Source organism: Suillus paluster (genome assembly GCF_016628075.1).
Source record: "Suillus paluster strain FC165 chromosome Unknown EDB91scaffold_16, whole genome shotgun sequence".
NCBI lineage: Eukaryota > Fungi > Basidiomycota > Agaricomycetes > Boletales > Suillaceae > Suillus > Suillus paluster.
The window spans coordinates 176447-194549 of NW_024537576.1; the positions used below are offsets into that span (position 1 = coordinate 176447).

An 18103-nucleotide genomic window follows, 5' to 3' on the forward strand; every position below is an offset into this window, starting at 1 on the left:
CTCTCCCAGTAGTCTCTACGGGAACCCGCGTCACCATCACCGACCCCCATTCAAGATGCGCAACTGCCACTCATAGCTCGAACACAGAAGGCCCACTGTCAGTTGAAGCGAGATGATAGGTAGATGTGCGTTCTGTTTAAAATATTTTCCCATACAAGATATTAAACTCGACCAAAAACCTTGCAGAAAGCGGTGCTATTTCTCACCCTATCTGACACTTTCCTACTTTACTAGGTGTGCATCTGTCGGTCTACTAATTCCAGCGAGCAGATGTGCGGCCAACTTGACATGGCTTCCAAAAGGAGGTCATTGTCAAGGAAGATGAGGTGATGAAGCATGAGCCGCAGGGTACAGAGTTGCGTGAAACAAAGGAAATGTGTGACAGCTGTCAAAGAATTGCCTGAGGGCTGCTGAACGTCTGTATCATAGGAGGTGATGGAAATATGTTCAAGGGTCTGGCATGCTCTGCACTGGGACAGTGCATGAAAGAGTTGCTCAGCTTCTGTCCAGGGAAACGCATGAATAACCATCGCAGCCATGATATTGCTTGGCAGGTTCCTCATTGTCTTTTGGGGTGCGACTCTGGTTGTATCTTGGGCAGGAGGTTCAGGCTGATATCCTGAGCAGTTGCAAGACTCTGTTCGCTGTGGTCGTGGATTGACCTCGCAGAAGAGGCACTGGCATGGTGTCTCATCCTTTGGGTTGTCGTAGAGCTGATGAAGTACACGACTTTTCAGGGCGCTAAAAGAAGCTTGGCCATGGCGGCAGACATTCTGTCTGATTCGTGAATTTTGACCTTTCTTTCTCCGCTTCGATCTGCAATGACAGGCTTCTTCAGCTTTTATGATAGCAGCTGATGTCAAATATAGAAACGCGCGCGGGGATTTAGCACGACTGAAGCGCAGTCGACCCCAGTACTGCATCAACTTATCTGGATCCAACGGCTCACGCTAGACAATGACATTGTTGAACGTGGGCGCATCAATGCCAACAGACAGGATATTAATGGCGATAGCAATCTGAGTGGCGGGGTGATTCGTGCGTCAATAGCTGAGTGTTTGGTCATTGTATCCCTTGTCATTGAGAGCGTTAAAAATGTGGATTCGTATGTCCAGATCAGGATCACGGGCAAGTTTATTTCGAAGGTAAACTGCTGCGTGGAATACAAAGTTAATGGTCTTCATGAAGATCAGTGTTCGACGTCGTTCAGCGCTGTCCACGACCCAATCCAGCTCCACGAGATTAGGATTGTTGACCCCTGAGATCAAGGTGCAAAATATCAGTTGAATGTCAGGGTGAGAATTAGACCGTCTGATTATGCGATAACGGCTGTCCTGGAAGCACAGGGTCCTGCAGATCCGACTCGTTGGCTCTCTAGCCTGGCTTGTCACTGTAGTAGCAATAATGGCAACTCGTTGCGGAAACCTTGCCCCTGCATCCAACCTATCTCCAAGTAGTCATTTCGAAACCCCCCCAAGCAATAATGAGGTGAGCTTCGTCAACCCTCATCATGCATAACCATTTCCCAAAGCTCTTGTACTGCAGGAATCTCTCGAATGCAGCAGACTGGAGCGCTCCGGCGACAAGAGGAGCATTGCTACACCAGTCCTCGCAGCCTTGTATATATCATTGTTCTCTCTCCGGGCAGCTTCGACAGTGTCCTGGTTGATTGCCAGAGCCGTGAGGTTCGCTTTTCGTATCTTTTCTTCCTATTGTGCTGATCGTGAATATCTTTGTCCAGTCAAGCCTTTGTTTACACACCATCTCAACCTCCAGCACCTTCGCATCCTCACCATCCAACAAACACCCTATAGTCTCGAGCTGGAAATCATGAGTGTCGTGAGACATTCTTTGTCTGAGGATGTATGAGCGACCTTCGTCTGAGTTGAACACGTATCGATTAGGATCATTGCGAGAGCTCATATTGCACTGACACGCAGCTACATACATTCCTCAACGCGTCTCGCGTTGTGTGGCTTTATTTGCAGAATCGGCACTTGCGGCACTCCGTCGGAATGTCAAATTTTGACTTGTGCTGAGTACGGTAGATATCAAAAATGCAGACTACTGTTTGTCCGATATCTCTCCACTACTCCATCAACTAATGCACCAGGCTCTACTTGTTACCGAAATTCTCCTGGACATATTTGCACATGTGAATCAAATCCCGAACCCATCGTCCGCTCTCGAGAAATCCTTTAAATTGGCGCGGCAATCCCTCGCAGCGCTTGCAGTGACATGCAAAACCTTCCACGAGCCTGCAATGGATTTGCTTTGGGCTAACACAGATGTTCATTGGGTTGAACCACTTGAACCACTGCTAGGCTGTGTACCGAGGTTACATCCAATGATATATCGTAGGGGTGCAACGGTGAGTGCCGACGCGTCGCGCTTTGTTCACGTCTTGGCTCACCGATCTAAATATGTAGTACAACTGGTCAGAAGACGTCGATCCATTATCTGAGCACGAGGCTCATCAATTTTTGCGTCACGCCGCCCGTGTTCGCTCATTGCGTATATCTTTCCACGTCCATTTGCACCTTCTATCAGTCCTCCCCATAGAGACATGCGTCTTCCCGAGACTGCGATCATTAATTTGGGAGTCTAACACTGATAGAAACTTGGGCCTCTTCTTGTCCCATACATTGCGGCATTGTTCTCTATCGGCCATCAATGAAAGTCTCAAATGTATTGTGACCCGTTCTACTGCTTTGATGGACTTATCGATCAGGTGTTTTGATGAGAGCACAGCAGATGAGCTCTCCCTGCTGTCTGACAGTATCTGTTTGTGCAAACAACTTGTAACTCTGTCTTGTCCATTGCTTGACTGGGCGGCATTGGTGCACCTCTCCAACCTCCCTACCCTTCGCACAGTTATCATTCATAAGAGGAACAGAGTGCCTCTCCCACTGGATCTCAATAATCTCACTTTCACACCTTTCCTCCACCTCACGACTCTGGCTTTCCATTTGGACAGGGCTGCATACATCATAACAGTCATGCAACACTCCGAATTCCCCTCATTAAAACAGTTCGAGATGATTGTCGATATTTTGCCTTGGGCAGAGGCCGAACACCTCTTTTATGTGCTGTCACAGTGCGCAGCATGCCAGACCCTGGAAAAAATCGACATTCACTCCATTCGTCAAGGACTTCATGAGCACAGAAAATCTTTGACAGTGGTCACACAATTCCTTTGTTTCACACAGCTCCGAACCTTAAAGCTCATTCTTCCGTGTTCCATCTTCCTTGATGACGACCTTCTTTTGGAAGCCATGTCAAGTTGGCCGCACATCCGCTCGCTGGAAATAGTCGCGGTGGACCCCCCAGCGATACCTACTGTCACATTCCGCGGACTATTCGCGGCACTTCGTCGATGGCCTCATTTGCATACACTGCAGCTATTAGTGAACGTCGAGAATATTGATATCGATCCTACAGCCGAGTCATTTCAACATACCACCCTACGAGCATTGGACTTGATCACCGCCTCTCACATAGCAGATGCTAAAGCTGTTGCTCGTATCATTTTTTCCATGCTTCCTTGCGTCGACAAAGTTAACGAGTTCGCAGTGGAATGGCAGAAAGTCAACATGCATCTCAAAGCTTTCAAAGCTTCTGCGCTGCTTGGCCGCCAGGTCTCAGGAGCCGCTTCGAGAACCTGAGTTTGGGATACACTCATGTTCGGTGCATTATCCCGCAGTTGTTATATTTCTTCATGATCATTCATGCCCTGTCATTATTGTTATGGTTTCCTTCCACGTTATCCATAATATGACTATGGAACCTTCCTGGAGTCCTCCGGTCGCAGGCAACGCTCTCACATGCAATCTTAGTCTACCGCCTATTTCTGACACTCTGGCTTTGCACATCCTCTTGTGGGCTCCATTTGAATGTCCCGTCTTCATTGTTTAACGATCAATCCATGACACTCGGTACTCTAGCTCAATCCTATGCGACAACTCGAAGTAACCCCTACCAGCTGCTATATCATATACCAACCAATGCTTTGTCTCCTGCCGCTCATCTATTGACCAAGCACAGAAGTGTCCTAATTCTTGAGCTCCACTTTCTCTTCTGCCGCATCGCCGAGGAAGACATTCCGCCTCCGAAAAAGACTCACGCGCACAGTCCTTGGCTGGGCGATCTCCAATCATCATCATAGAGCCCTCCACGAGTCGGGGATTATGTTGAACGCAACTTCTAGTTCTGCTCCAATCATTTACACATGGAGTGAACTCGAGCAGTGGAATCACGGGTTTTAGTTAGCTTGATGTCAGATTGACGCATTTGATGACCTCGCTGGCTTATTCTGTTTCGACAACGACGATTTACACGTCACCGACGGTGCCAAGTTCCAACCGTCGTTTTACACCTATCCGAGAGACGTTTGCAGTGGTCAGACGACGGGTAGGTTTGCATCACCAACCCAGGCCCTGATAAGAAGTCACTCACTCACTCGTGGAATGAGAGTGCTTGACTGCTTTCAAATCCCAGACCCAGGAATTAACTCCCGCACACCACCAACATCAAGGCACCTCCAGGAAATGAACAAGGCAAGTGGCCGCTGGGCTTATGGTGCAGCGGACGCGTGGAAAGAGGCATATATAACCGTCACAGCTTTAGCAAATGAGGCTATTGTAAGATTCGCAGAATACCCCTTCTTGACTAGGTCCCAAGCCTGTCCAGGCAGTCCAGAAATAAGGTAAGCACATCGTTGTCGCTTCTCAACGTTTTGGTTGAGACTTGAGATCGGATGGTAAGACTGGAGCTCTGTTATTCTCAGATGCGCGGACGCCGTTGTATGCTCTGCTAGTAATCTCACGTTGAGGAGAAGGTGCGTAATCGATAAGTATTCTCAATTCGAACGCAGGGGTTGTACGAGTCTTGAACTTTGTGGAAATCCAATTTGTTACTGGTCCACTATCGATACAAGATGAAGATCTTGTCCGTAGCACGTTTCCAAGGTAGTAGCTATCTAGTTGGTGCGTGTTTCCATGATGCACAACGACTTCCTGGCCAGGGTCTTGCCTTTTAAAACCAGCGGTACTAAACCATACCCACTCCGGTGCTTTATTTTTCGCTGCTTGCTATGCGGATTTTCGAATTTTTGTGGTCCGTGAATTTCTGAGAGTGATTTGGATAGACGACTTCTTTACATAACATGGATTCGTGAAGGGCGGAATCGGGTTGCAGGCGTCAGGAGCAGAGTGGATCAACCCAAGTTGCGATGCATGGCCCATCGGGACTCTAGACGACGTCAGTCACCGGAAGCATCCACCAGTTGGTTCATTTACAATTACACACCATGAAATTCCACGTGCCGTCAAAGGCGCAAAACACGACGTGCGGATGAGGAGGCCTGAGGCATGTCGACTCATCCATTCCAGATTACATTGCTCAAAAGCGCTCATGCATCATCGGTGATAAGGAGCGCCCTGCGGCGAGAAATTCGTTGAAAGCAGGTCACAAGGTTCGAGATGCGTTTCGAGAGTCCGATAAGTTTCTGCGAGAGTGATGCTGTCACTCAGTGCAGGTTACAAACTAAGAAACCAGAAGAGCGTAGGCGACGGAAACAGTACTACTGTATCAGGCGATGGTGTGGCTTAACAGGAACGAATTGCCATGTATTTCAGCGAAACATTGAATGGTTGAATGAAACGTAACGCATGTTGGGCAGAGGACAGACCCAGACAATTCCCCGACCTCAGTGTATCCCACACTAGCTCAGGACTTCGCGGCTTCTCCTGTGATATGGCAGCCAAGAACCGCAGAAGATTTCAAAGATTTCAGATGCCTATTCACCTCGTACCACTCCTCCTTGGGGCGCGACCCGGTGCACCAGGTGCCTATTTGGGCAACTCGGTCAACACAGGGGAGCATGGAGAATATGATGCGAGCAACAGCTTCAGCATCAGCTACATGAGACCAGGTCAAGTCCAATATTTGTAGGGCAGTATGTTGAAATGACTCGGCTTTAGGATCGATATCGATATGCTGGGCGTCCAATAATAAATGCAGTGTATGCAAGTGGGGACATCGACGGAGTGCTGTGAACAATCCGCGGAATGTAACGGCAGATGCCATCTGTCGGTCCACTAACTCTAGCGAGCGGATGTGCGGCCAACTTGACATGGCCTCCAAAAGGAGGTCGTTGTTGAGGAAGATGAAGTGACGAAGCATGAGCCGTAGGGTACGGAGTTGCGTGAAACAAAGGAAATGTGTAACAGCTGTGAAAGAGTTGCCTGAGGGCTGCTGAACGTCTGGATCATAGGAGGCGATGGAAATGTGTTCAAGGGTCTGGCATGCTTTGCACTGGGACAGTGCACGAAAGAGCTGCTCAGCCTCTGTCCAAGAGAATGCATGAACAACCATCTCGAACTTTTTCAGCGCGGGGAATCCTGAGTGTTGCATAACTGCGATAGGATATTCAGCCGTTTTTACAAAGAAATAAAGAGTCGTGAGGTTGAGGAAAGATGCGAAATTGAGATTAACGAGGTCCAATGGGCAAGGGACAGTGATCATCGTCCTAGTTATCACGACGGCGAGCAGGGTGGGGAGGTTAGAGAGGTGCTCCCATGCTGCCAAGTCGAGCGGCGGACAGGACAGAGTTACAAGCTGCCTGCACAAACGGACACTGCGGGACAGAAGTGACAATTTATCTGATGCGCTCTCATCGAAGCTCCTGATGGATAAGTGCCTCAAACCAGCACAGCGGGTCACAATAAATTCTAAATCCAAATGAATGTTCGGTAGGACACACCAACGCAGCGTGGGGGACAGGAAGAGATACAAGTATTTAGTTGGACGTGCAATTGTTGATAACGACAGCAATCTTGGGAACATGCATGTGTCGTTGGGCAGAACTGAGAGAAGGTGAAAATGGACATGGGATGTTATGTGCATCAAGCGCACACGGACGGCGTGACGCAAAAATAGATTGATCTCGTGCTCAGATAATGGTTTGAGGTCAGACTGGAAGCACTACGGTTAGATGCTCGGTCAGCCGATGAACGAGAGCGTGACTAACCCATACAACATGACCATATATCATCGCGTGTAGCCTCGTTACACAGCCTAGCAGTGGTTCTATGCCATTCAACTGAGCCCAAAGTAAATCCATCGCAGGCTCGTGAAAAGTTTTGCATGTCCTGGCAAGCGCTGCAAGGGATAGTTGCCTGCCATTTGGTGGTCCTGGGATTTTATTCACATGCGTGAATATATCCAAGAGGACTTCAGAAATAAGTAGAGCTGGATGCATCAGATTGAGACTCGAGCCCGAGAGCGGTCATACAAAACATACACAAACAACCTTCTCGCATCGATTTGACTTGAGCCCGATCGCTTTTTACAAGGTCGCGAGTTTTGATTAGCATGATGCGTCGCTCATGTTGGTTCGGCGCGTCTGGCAGTGGCATCCAACACATCGCCGGCTGTTTCGACGACTTGAACATAACTATATCTCCATCAATTCGCCAAATATAGTAATCCCCTGTCAGACTAGCAGTCTGAACTCAAACTTTAAGCCAGGTTCCATGATTTAAGAAACAAGAAAGTACGCTTGATTCTGAAAAGTCACCTCATCTTCTACAGGGCTCTGGCAGCTCAGCGCCAGGTGCGCATATACAACTAATCATGCCCATATCTTTGGCTTCACGCATGCCATTCTTTGCTCACTATGGCCATAATCGCAGAGCGGATTCCCACTTGGTTCTGGGAACAAACGGGCAACCGTCAATCGTGAATTCAGACCCTCCAGCAGGACATGGAGAGGATTCATTCAACCCCGAAGGCAACCGCAGGCCGGATTCTGTGCCACCGCAGGGCGCTCAGGAAACGCAGATCAGTCCCAACCCTATCAGCGCAGCTGGAACTCAGACGGCAAGCCAGTTGACACAGTCAAGGGAATCGATGACCACTGTTCCTGCTTTGGCAAAGACCTCAGCTCCCTCAACTGGCACAATGTCCTCATCGCTCAGTAGCGCCACTCCAAGCTCCTCATATATACGCACCACGACCAGCACTCCATCCAACTCCCCAAGTAGCACTAGCCAATCCTCTCGTCCGACAGCACTCGTCTCTCCCGCGTCCATGCACACATCCAAAAACCTCTCCGCCCCATTCTACGTTGCCATCATCCTGGGCACCGTCTGCGTCCTCGCTTGTTGCCTGGCATTCTTAGCATGGTGGCTGCGCTCGCGCGCATCAGCGCGGAAGACGCGAGACGACGACGAACTTTGGACAGCGAGGGACGTACTCGAGGACGGCCACGAACCCAGTCTGCAGGAGCGCACCCCGCATGAAGATTCCGAGTATTACCTTCCTGCATCCCTCGTCAGGCGACATACGAACGATCCATTTTCCAGCCCCGTCGGTACACCAACAGCTGCGGGTTTCTACAAAACCTGTGATCGAGCACCAGGGTACAGTCCGTCAAGAGCGGCATTCGGCAACGTCTATCCACCCATGGAGCAGCGGCGACCCGCATTCAACAAGCACGCAAGTGCGTACAGCGTACAGGAAAGTCCACGCACGCTTGGGCGGCTCCAAGTAGCAAATATAGCCCCTGGTGACCTGACTTCTGGTGACGAGTCGAGCCATGGTGGCCAAACGTATCACAGCACAAGGGCAGGCGTGTTAGGTCCACCCAGAAGCGCCGTCCAGTATCCCACACCACGGTTCCTGCCGCTGGAAGGGGATGGTCTACCGCAATTCTTACCCTCACCGGGCTATGCCCAACGCACGCCTAGAGAGAGGTTACCACAGGTTATGGAAAACACTCCAGTCATCAGCCCTGGAGACTGGCACAACGTACCACTCCCCGATGACGTCGTGCCACACGACCCAGCAATAGTCCATGAATACCCACCCCCAGAAGGCTGGGCCTCCACCCTCAAATCCAACTTCATGACCGCCTTCGGCACTGTTGCAGCCAACCGCACATCGCGCTCATCCACCATCGAAGAAAGCGGCGTTTCGCTGGACTCTGCGAAACACCATTGGCCACAACAGTTTCCAGATCCCGAATATGATGTACCTCTCGCTGCTCACGAGCTATCATCATACTCTGCAGAGGACAATAGCGACGTAAACGGACTGCGCATTCGCGGACTGGGTGGCCATCCTCGAGATCAGATTTGCTCTCCTGGCATATCGCAGTCGGGGCTGGGATTCAGCGATAGCCAGGTAACGCTTCGCCCAGACATGACACCTGTATGGACGCAAGAGTCCCGCGTATCACTGAAACACAATGCAGCTCCTTCTGGCATAGCAAAGGATCAGAGTCGTGCCTCACATGCCAGCTCCAGCAGCGTTTACACCTCCGAGTCTGTAGCTGCAGCCTCGTCGAACCTGAAGAACTACGGGTACGGGTTCACACAATCGCATCAGGCACTCCCTTTCAACGACGACGTTCCGAACTCGCGTACGAACACGATGCAGTCTGGGCGCTCCAAAGTGTCGTCGCGAAAGAGGGGTGGGCAGCGGAGACGTTCAAGACCTAAACCAATTCACCATGAATCATCGTCGGCGTCTTCGATGATATCATTTGGATCAGATTTGTTACGTGCACCTCAGCCCGGTCACCTGTCTGGGAGAGAGAGCATGGCAAGGAAAGCGCTGCTGGAAAGAAGACGGAAGATGACGATGCACGAACCTTTGGATGAGTAGCACGATGCTCTGATCCTGCAGCCAGAGTATCCTCCAGAATTGAAATGTTTTCTGATGTCGTCCAGTGTTATTACAAAAATGTTATAAAAAAAGATGTCGACGTCGTGATGTGGATAACCAAGTAAATAAGTAATGTCAAACGAGAGAATGTAACTGAACGGGAAATGAGGTCTACTGTGTCAGGACATGACACATGCTCTTTCTGTCTATGTCGCTGTTCATTGCTTGGCCTTGGCAGCCATCTGTCAACGAGGTCAGAAATGCCCCTGCAGCATATCAATCGAACGAACCAAGTTGAGAGCAGAGCCTGCTTTGAACCACTCGATCTGGCCTTCATTGAAGGAATGAGCGAGAGGAATTTCCTGCAAGAACATCACGTCAACACCACACAAAGACACGGTCTAGCTAGAACTCACATCCTTGCTACCATCCGCATGTTTGGCAACAAGAGTCAAGTTCTTTCCGGGGGCGAAGGTCTCCACGCCCAAAATGTCAACCTTGTCGTTAGGCTGAATCTTGTCGTAGTCCTCAGGGTTAGCGAAAGTAAGAGCGAGCATGCCCTGCTTCTTCAAGTTCGTCTCGTGGATACGAGCGAAAGACCGGGTAATAATAGCAAGACCACCAAGGTAACGGGGCTCAAGGGCAGCGTGCTCACGAGATGAACCTTCACCGTAGTTGTGGTCACCGACGACAACCCACTTGATGCCTTGGTCGCGGTAGTAAGCAGCAGTCTGGGGGACTGCACCGTATTCGCCGGTGATCTGGTTCTTGACCTTGTTTGCCTCGCCGTTCTCGGCGTTGATAGCACCAATCAAGCAGTTTTCTATCCAAAGGTGAGATGGAGGTCTAGTGAATTATTGGGCATGGGGACTTACGTGAAATGTTCTCGAGGTGACCACGGTACTTGAGCCAGGGACCACCAGCAGAGATGTGATCAGTGGCTGGACACACCAATCAGGCTAATGCGAGGAATCAACAGCGGGTGGTACTTACTGCACTTGCCCTTGACTTTGATCAGAACGGGGAGGTCAGTCGGGGTCTTGCCGTCCCAAGGCTTGAAGGGGTGGAGGAGTTGGAGACGGTCGCTCTTAGGGTCAACTGCAACTGCAACGCTAGCACGGTCTGCAGGAGGAGGTTGGAAGGTGTTCTGGCCAGGGTCGTAGCCACGAGGAGGAAGCTCGTTGCCAGTGGGGTCAGAGAACTTGAATGGCTTGCCATCAGAACCAATGAGGGTGTCCGAAACTGGGTTGAAGGTGAGGTCACCAGCGAAGGCCATTGCAGTCACGATATCCGGGGAGGCGACGAAAGCGTGGGTGGCGGGGTTAGCATCGTTACGACCAGTGAAGTTACGGTTGTAGGACGTGATAACTGTAAACAGCCGATAAGATAATGTAATACAATAGACACGGACGACGCACTTGAGTTGACCTCGCCCTTCTTGACGTCTTTCCTGTCCCATTGACCAATGCAAGGACCGCATGCATTTGCCAGAACGAGACCACCAACGTTTTCGAAAGCACCGATTTGACCGTCACGCTCAATAGTAGCACGAACTTGTTCAGAACCAGGAGTGATAGTGAACTTGCTCTTGACATCGAGACCATGCTCAGCAGCTTCACGTGCAATGGAAGCAGAGCGTGACATGTCCTCGTACGAAGAGTTAGTGCAGGAACCGATGAGAGCAACCTTGAGTTCTTGGGGCCAGTTGTTTTTCTTGACCTCCTCTGCGAATTTCGAGAGCGGGGTAGCAAGATCAGGAGTGAAGGGACCATTGATGTGAGGCTCGAGTTCAGAGAGGTTCTAGGCGCAAGACATTAGTAAAGACGACGAGGACATTAGTGACATTACTCACAATCTCGATGTTCTGGTCGTACTCGCAGCCCTCATCAGCCTTAAGGTTGTGTGCAAAGCGTTGTGCATATTGGGCAATCTCGGAACGCTTGGTAGCGTCGAGGTAGTCAACCATGCGACGGTTGAAGGGGAAGAGCGAGGTAGTTGCGCCAATTTCGGCACCCATGTTACAGATGGTGGCCATACCCGTGCAAGACAAAGATTCAACACCAGGACCGTGATATTCAACGATGGCACCAGTTCCACCCTTGACCGTGAGAATACCAGCGACCTTGAGGATGACATCTACGAGGCATCAGCCTTGGAAAAGAGCGATTTGAAGAATGCACACACCCTTGGCCGTAGTCCAGCCTCCAATTTTGCCAGTAAGCTTTACGCCGATAACATTGGGGCATTTCAGTTCCCAAGGAATGTCCGCCATGACGTCAACAGCGTCAGCACCTCCAACACCACAAGCCACCATACCCAAACCACCCGCATTTGGAGTGTGAGAGTCAGTACCGATCATAAGTCCACCAGGGAATGCGTAGTTTTCCAAAATGATCTGGTGGATGATACCAGAACCTGGCTTCCAGAAACCAAGACCATACTGCGAACCCATGAGCAAATGCAAAACCCAAAGTGACAGAAACTAACTTTTGCGGTTGCGGTAGCCAAGAAATCGTACACCTCCTTGTTGAGATCAACGGCACGTGCCAAATCCTTCACGCCGCCGACTTGGGCTTCAATCAAGTGGTCACAGTGGACTGTAGTTGGAACAGCTGCTGTGTCCATGCCGGCAGACATGAATTGTAGAAGGGCCATCTATCAATTACGTCAGCAAGAAGACGAAGCAGTGACGTATGAACGAACCTGGGCGGTAGCGTCCTGACATGCTACTCGCTGTTGATAAGGATAATGGAAATCAAATGGTTGCTCAGAGCAGAAGAGAAGGATCGACATACGTCAGGGCGGAGCTTGAGGTAACTTGTGCCTCGGACAATGTCCTGGTTATGGGGATCATCCAAGTGTCCGTACACTATCTTTTCCGACAGAGTAAGCGGGCGCTGAAGCCTGCGGACCACATATTACATTAGAAACCAAACTATAAGTCAATTAAATGATTGCTTTCACCTGTCACGAACGACGGCAAGACTATCCTCAATACGTTGGTAGTTTATGTACGCGCCCTTCTCGAGGAGCGACATGGGAACTTTTGTGTCACCGATTCTTGGGGCAGCAGTGGCCATCCCCGCGGCCAGCCGCTGCAGCGAGCGCATCGCGTCGCGCGTTGAGGAAGAGAGGATAGGCATCGTCGAGCAGACCGACGAGCAGTTTGTGGACGACAAGCAAGTTTGAAGAAAAGCGTGTGCTCGGACATTTGCGTTCCGAAAGTTGCCAATTTATGCTTGTGATTCATGGGCGCTTGATAGCCAATCACAGCTCGCGATTTGTAATATTATTCCCGCTACAGCCGAACCACTTCCTGCTTTTGACGGACCCCGGCCTCGTTGCGCCGCTCTTCCGCCGACTCCCCTTGATTCCCCCACGTTATCAGATATGCTCCCCGGACCAACCCTGACCAGCCCCGGACTATCCGATATCACAGGTTTCAGTCGTATTAACCGGTCATCATTAGCATCGTTCAGCAGAGCCGACACGCCGACGATCCATGTTCCTTCCACTTAATCGACATCGGAGGCCGTCGCACGATAATATGGAAGCATACCAACCATCTCTGCGTGCTGTGGGAGCTTCGCACCAATTGACAGACTAACCGCGAGATCATACAGCACGCTACACCGTGGCCGCCGAACTCACGCAGGCCTTCCACGGGCAGCACGCTGGCACAAGGTACGCATTGAACTGATAACGTTAACGTACTGACCGACATCGCCGACGAAGTACAAGTGCATACCAGACGCAATGTTGAAGTGAGAGGACCAGTAGGAAAACCCCACATCAAATATTAACAGAGGCATATCCAAAGCTAGTGCCTTCCAAGCCCCGAGCGACAAGCGTAAACTGCTGTGCCTGCCTCCCTCGTTTTCTTTGGCGATCGAGACCTGCTCATAATCAGCATAACAAGGTCGTGTGAACGGCGTTGACAAACCCTATGATAGCTTTTACGAAAGCCCGCTTTGCCTCCGGGCTTGCTTTTGATTGCACAAAGTCGTCCTGAAACCGTGTCAGACTTACTCACAGCCCAGCAACAAGCAACGCATACCGCAAACAAGATATCATTCATCCAAGTTCTCGTCTCTGCGGGGAACTTGGACGCCACTATGGACAGCAACTCAATCAGGTTTTGCGTCGCGGATCTTGGCGCTACGCCCGCGAAGCCACACAAAATAGCTTGGAGGATCGGCCGACCGTGTCCTTGGATCAGTATCGTACTTGCATCTCCCAGATCATCACTGCTAGCCGTCCGCCTGATGAGCGTTTCCTGTCATCAACATTGAGAAGTGATAAGCATCAGTGCAAAAGCACAAGTACCAGAAAAGTGCATGTTGCAACAAGCGAATATCGCTCTTGCAGCGACAATGAAGTCACGGCACATTGCATCAGCGCATCGAGGGCACCGGGTGGCAGTCGATAGAAGACCACAAGGAAATGCTTCGCGATCTAATTAATGTATATCAACCTTGCATTGAGTCTCTAATTCCGCACCCAGTACTCACGGTATCCATGCACCCGAAAAATGCCTGTACGATATCAGGGTTCTACACCAACAAATGATTAGTGCCCTCATTCAGTCGATAGGGTACACCTACAGCTTCCATCGCACCTGGCTGCCCTAGCATCCCTAGCGATGTTTCAAGCAAAAGCGGCAGCAAAGTCGAGATCACCCCCAGCGCTTCAGGACTTGGTGCGGATTTAAGCGTCGAGGCCGTAAACAATGTCGGCGGATCAAGCTGTATGACGAGCATGTTTGCCAGGGAAAGCCACACAGCCGTAAGCTGCCTCTGGCAAGCAAGACATATGATCTCAAAAATCGGAGCCGCAGGAAGCGAAAGCAGGGTGGTATCCGAGGGCAAAGAGGTTATCGAGCGGAAAAAGTCGCTCAAAGCCTTGTTCACTGTCAGTCGAATAGTGTGAGGCAATAAGCTGGAAACGTACATCCGAAACACCAGCGTCTGTAGACCAAAGCGTCGCTGTGTTTCTTATCGTGGTGAAACAGATCTTCGCGAATTTTGACCATCGTGTAATCATCACGTGCTCGTTGTAGGCGCTCAGCCTCGGCTCTCTCTTCGGGTGATTCGTCAAGGATGAGCAACGAGTCTTGCGTGCGTGTGAGACCTTTGGCTACCCCTGACAGTGTCTGAAGCTGGGAAATGATGATAAAGCGAGTTTCGTCCAGGAGCTGCACAAGACAAACAGTTCAGCCTCCAGGGTCCTCTATTTAGCCCAATACGAACCGAGGAGGACACGTGGAGGGCTTGCGCAAGCCTTTCGACTACCGGGCTGATAATCGCATGGATGGGTGGAATCTCCTCTTCAGGTGGCAATGCTTGTATTACGCTCGCGATTGATTGAAGGACCTTGCTCTTTTCCGTATCCTGCTCAAGTCAACATATTAGCGAAGATGCAAACTATAGATGCATCTCACGGACCGGGATACCACTCAATCCAGCATGCAGCTCCGCAAACGCTCCAATATGAGGCGCCAGCGCAGCACGGTTAGAATCGCACAGATCACGAAGGGCATTCGCAGCCGGAAGGCATAACGCAGGCTCTGGTAAAGCAGCTACAACATAAGAAATGGCGTTCATCAGAAGAGATGGAGTTGAGCTGGGTGTCGGTGATTTGGGCTGGGTGGTGAACCATGTTGAGTACGCCGCTGAACAGGGAAGGTTAAACAGACGATCAAAAGTCGTGTGTGCGATGCTCCTACCAATCAAGCCAAGCATAGTCCTACGTATTCGATCCTGACCTGATGTTGGTAGACGACCGAGCACAGTCAGGTCCAAACAATCGGGCGAGGAACGGATTGTCTTCCAGCGGAACCGCTTCTTGGATTGACATGATGCAGTGCAGAGTAGCTTCAATTTCCTGGCGGAATTTATTGAATGAGTGTCTCATAGGTGGAAAGAAGCACTCACCTCCCACCCTTGGGATCCATTGGGTTGTGCAAAGCGCTTCTGCATGTCCTCGAGGTAGTACCTCATCATGTCATTTCGCAGGATGTAATATCTGAGAACGCATCAACATAAAACACTGGCATGTCGATCATCTTATTCACGCATTAATCAGAGTATCACCAACGTCCCTCCGATATCTGTGAATCGTCAACGCCACGTGAGTTTATGAACGATGCTCTCACTCACACTTGAAACCTATCGACTTCGTCTGCAAATCAATTCGTTTTAGCACAACGCAAGTATAAGTGATACAAAACCATCACCTTTTGCCCAGTAACTGAGAGTACTGCTGGTCGGGCCACATCACTTTCCTTCTCAGCACCTCCACGAGTTGAACATATACCGCATTCACAACGGCCCATTGTTCCTTTTCCTCGACATCGACAAGGGAAGGTACTACCCTCCTGATCGTCAGCTTGGTCTTCGTACTCCACACTCCACAAGGACTCTTGAAAGAGGTACCAAAAGCCAAGAGTCATCTCGCTCGCCTCTTCGTCGACACCGTAATAACCCGGTAATCCAGTGTATTTCAAAAGGAGATGCAAGAACTTCTGTACGAAGTAGGCGCGCTGGTAGGGTGTTCCAGGGTACGGGTTTCAACGACGTGATGTTGGACGCGAAATATGTTGTGGAGTGATCTCCGAGGGCGACTAGTAATTTACAAAGTGAATGAGACACACCGTCGACTGAACCAGCTGGATATCCGATACAATGAGGATTCATAAAATTTAGCGCCCGCAACCAACAGGGCTCACCGCGATCTCCATAGGCATCAAGCCAAACAAGAAGCGGCTCTGTCAACGTGGACGCACCCGCACCTCCAGCCAACGAGGACCTTGTCATGATCTCCTGCAAGACGTCAGAAGCCGCTGAGAAAGTCGACTCGTCGAATCCAGAGTCTGGTGCGGGCGTCATAATGGTGATCAACAGCGGAATGATGGGGGTGATATCACTTGAGTGACGCATTAAGTTATAAATCAAACAGAGCGTGTAAAAGAACATTACTTGGCCCGTAATGTGTATATCCATGCTTGGAAGCACTTGAGCGCAGATTGGAGCTCGGGCAATATGAGACTTGGTCGAGTGATAGATATTACTACAGCTTGGACGACCATCGGAGACGCGTCTAGAAGAGATTGATGCATTTGCATCCTGGAACGAGATTGGTGATGATGCAGAGTGAATACAATCGCCGCACTCACTTACTGGACCCTAGAAGGTCGGCCGTTTCGACCTCTTCAGCGACTATGGTAAGGAATGCAAGGAGTTGTTCTGGAGGCATGCCAGACGAAGAGAGAGAATTCACTGCCGACACTATCCAGTCTGGCCACCTCGAAGGTGAACCCGGCGCAATGCGGAGTGCAAGTGATGTGATCTACAAACGATCACTAGAGGAACTTCCATCTAAAAATTGAACTCACTGCGACGAATAGTTTACGGCATACTACCTTTCCTTTGCCAGTCAATATCGAGTGCGAGGTGAGCTTGAGCAACAAGTCACGCAGATGTTCGGCGTTTTCGTCAGGAAATGAATCCCTGCAGCAATCAGTACCATTGCAAGGTAGGGAAGGTGAAGAACTTACCAATCACGCATGATCTTGACCTGCGCAGTATGTGCACCGAAGAACTGCACATTTGGGTCGGGATATTCGAGGAAAGGTACAATCAATCCCCATGCCTCTGGTCGTTTCTGTATCTCGACCAGCTCTTGCTGTATCCGTCTTTGATCCACCTGGGCCTGGGCACTCGAATATGCCTGTTGTATCAGCTATGGAAGCGTCGTAAGAAATCTCCCCAAAGAGGCGCGGACTTGAAGTATGTACCTGCGCTGCTTGTTGCACGTCAGGTGAAGATAATTTTGGGAGGAAGTTTGCAGACGACATTGTGCACGAAACGCAAAAAGCTGGCAATGGCCCATACAGCTGCCTAGATGATAGGCTTTACCAGCAGATAATACAGGATTTCCAGATTGATGAAAGAGAAGATCAGTCACGGTGTTAACGTTGGCCCTTGGGCCACGGCTCAATCGGGTGAGACCAACTTTACATCATTTTGCTCTTCTCATTCATTCAGTCATAGGCTTGGTTATATCTACTTAGCACTTCCAGCCGTCATTTCTCAGTCGATGCACTAGAAATCCAGAATGCAACTGGATTGCGCTACACCCCTCGACCATCATGCGTGGCATGAACTTCGACCATACTAATCAAAACCTGAGAATAAGTAAATGATGACGACTCTTGCATAATCATTCCTTCCTAAAGCTCTCCAAATCTGATTTTAGGCCCGAGGACGACAACACCACCCTTTGACCTATCGAGATGGCGCTGAATCGGCTGGTGATGGCGCGTTGTGGGAGCACAACGTTGGATCTGTTATATTGGGACATCGGGGCCGTCCGTTTGTATTGGACAAGCACATCCATTCGCGAACCGCAGTGTCCGTCGAGAAGCAGGAAGACG

General features: G+C 50.2%; 7 protein-coding genes across 7 annotated transcripts; 2 read left to right on the plus strand and 5 right to left on the minus strand.

The window, feature by feature from the left end:
- Positions 1-186: 186 nt before the first annotated feature.
- On the minus strand, positions 187-1215 carry EDB91DRAFT_191076 (uncharacterized protein). Its single transcript, XM_041326378.1, has one exon. It carries the CDS (start codon positions 921-923, stop codon positions 231-233), a length of 693 nt encoding a protein of 230 aa, XP_041178913.1. The 5' UTR covers positions 924-1215; the 3' UTR covers positions 187-230.
- Positions 1044-2095, minus strand: EDB91DRAFT_1345956 (uncharacterized protein; the record flags this gene model as incomplete). Its single annotated transcript, XM_041325868.1, has 3 exons — positions 1762-2095; positions 1568-1709; positions 1044-1258 (listed from the first exon to the last, which is right to left on the minus strand). Exons 1-3 carry the CDS (start codon positions 1948-1950, stop codon positions 1044-1046), a joined length of 546 nt encoding a protein of 181 aa, XP_041178914.1. The 5' UTR covers positions 1951-2095.
- Positions 2061-3795, plus strand: EDB91DRAFT_191052 (uncharacterized protein). The gene is made up of 2 exons (XM_041326377.1): positions 2061-2371; positions 2430-3795. Exons 1-2 carry the CDS (start codon positions 2105-2107, stop codon positions 3663-3665), a joined length of 1503 nt encoding a protein of 500 aa, XP_041178915.1. The 5' UTR covers positions 2061-2104; the 3' UTR covers positions 3666-3795.
- Positions 3796-5696: 1901 nt separating this feature from the next.
- EDB91DRAFT_191157 (uncharacterized protein) lies at positions 5697-7282 on the minus strand. Its single transcript, XM_041326380.1, has 2 exons — positions 7031-7282; positions 5697-6975 (listed from the first exon to the last, which is right to left on the minus strand). The coding sequence occupies exons 1-2, from the start codon at positions 7259-7261 to the stop codon at positions 5728-5730; spliced, it is 1479 nt and encodes a 492-aa protein (XP_041178916.1). The 5' UTR covers positions 7262-7282; the 3' UTR covers positions 5697-5727.
- Positions 7283-7555: 273 nt separating this feature from the next.
- EDB91DRAFT_1123089 (uncharacterized protein) lies at positions 7556-9688 on the plus strand. The gene is made up of 2 exons (XM_041318305.1): positions 7556-8746; positions 8816-9688. Exons 1-2 carry the CDS (start codon positions 7636-7638, stop codon positions 9667-9669), a joined length of 1965 nt encoding a protein of 654 aa, XP_041178917.1. The 5' UTR covers positions 7556-7635; the 3' UTR covers positions 9670-9688.
- Positions 9689-12940, minus strand: EDB91DRAFT_1123091 (aconitase family-domain-containing protein). Its single transcript, XM_041318306.1, has 12 exons — positions 12634-12940; positions 12465-12573; positions 12373-12402; positions 12157-12324; positions 11854-12109; positions 11522-11805; positions 11088-11469; positions 10663-11037; positions 10545-10610; positions 10086-10492; positions 9960-10031; positions 9689-9911 (listed from the first exon to the last, which is right to left on the minus strand). The coding sequence occupies exons 1-12, from the start codon at positions 12810-12812 to the stop codon at positions 9888-9890; spliced, it is 2352 nt and encodes a 783-aa protein (XP_041178918.1). The 5' UTR covers positions 12813-12940; the 3' UTR covers positions 9689-9887.
- Positions 12941-13461: 521 nt separating this feature from the next.
- Positions 13462-17524, minus strand: EDB91DRAFT_1236507 (armadillo-type protein; the record flags this gene model as incomplete). The annotated part of the gene is made up of 23 exons (XM_041321468.1): positions 13462-13549; positions 13613-13677; positions 13727-13945; positions 13990-14124; positions 14181-14222; positions 14274-14570; positions 14620-14654; positions 14716-14863; positions 14919-15059; positions 15114-15340; positions 15395-15433; positions 15459-15552; positions 15603-15693; positions 15743-15778; positions 15929-16045; positions 16071-16210; positions 16233-16336; positions 16397-16593; positions 16647-16793; positions 16844-17016; positions 17063-17177; positions 17225-17409; positions 17465-17524. The coding sequence occupies 23 exons, from the start codon at positions 17522-17524 to the stop codon at positions 13462-13464; spliced, it is 2895 nt and encodes a 964-aa protein (XP_041178919.1).
- Positions 17525-18103: the final 579 nt, after the last annotated feature.

What these genes read in the sequence shown, in the direction of transcription:
- EDB91DRAFT_191076 (XM_041326378.1), bottom strand. Translation starts at nt 923, where the DNA reads ATGCAGTACTGGGGTCGACTGCGCTTCAGTCGTGCTAAATCCCCGCGC.
- EDB91DRAFT_191052 (XM_041326377.1), top strand. Translation starts at nt 2,105, where the DNA reads ATGCACCAGGCTCTACTTGTTACCGAAATTCTCCTGGACATATTTGCA. An exon ending in TATATCGTAGGGGTGCAACG is followed by an intron (nt 2,372 to 2,429) that starts GTGAGTGCCGAC and finishes CTAAATATGTAG; the next exon opens with TACAACTGGTCAGAAGACGT.
- EDB91DRAFT_191157 (XM_041326380.1), bottom strand. Translation starts at nt 7,261, where the DNA reads ATGCATCCAGCTCTACTTATTTCTGAAGTCCTCTTGGATATATTCACG. An exon ending in TATATGGTCATGTTGTATGG is followed by an intron (nt 6,976 to 7,030) that starts GTTAGTCACGCT and finishes TAGTGCTTCCAG; the next exon opens with TCTGACCTCAAACCATTATC.
- EDB91DRAFT_1123089 (XM_041318305.1), top strand. Translation starts at nt 7,636, where the DNA reads ATGCCCATATCTTTGGCTTCACGCATGCCATTCTTTGCTCACTATGGC. An exon ending in GGGCTATGCCCAACGCACGC is followed by an intron (nt 8,747 to 8,815) that starts CTAGAGAGAGGT and finishes GGCACAACGTAC; the next exon opens with CACTCCCCGATGACGTCGTG.
- EDB91DRAFT_1123091 (XM_041318306.1), bottom strand. Translation starts at nt 12,812, where the DNA reads ATGCCTATCCTCTCTTCCTCAACGCGCGACGCGATGCGCTCGCTGCAG. An exon ending in CTTGCCGTCGTTCGTGACAG is followed by an intron (nt 12,574 to 12,633) that starts GTGAAAGCAATC and finishes TGTGGTCCGCAG; the next exon opens with GCTTCAGCGCCCGCTTACTC. An exon ending in AGGCTGGACTACGGCCAAGG is followed by an intron (nt 11,806 to 11,853) that starts GTGTGTGCATTC and finishes GATGCCTCGTAG; the next exon opens with ATGTCATCCTCAAGGTCGCT.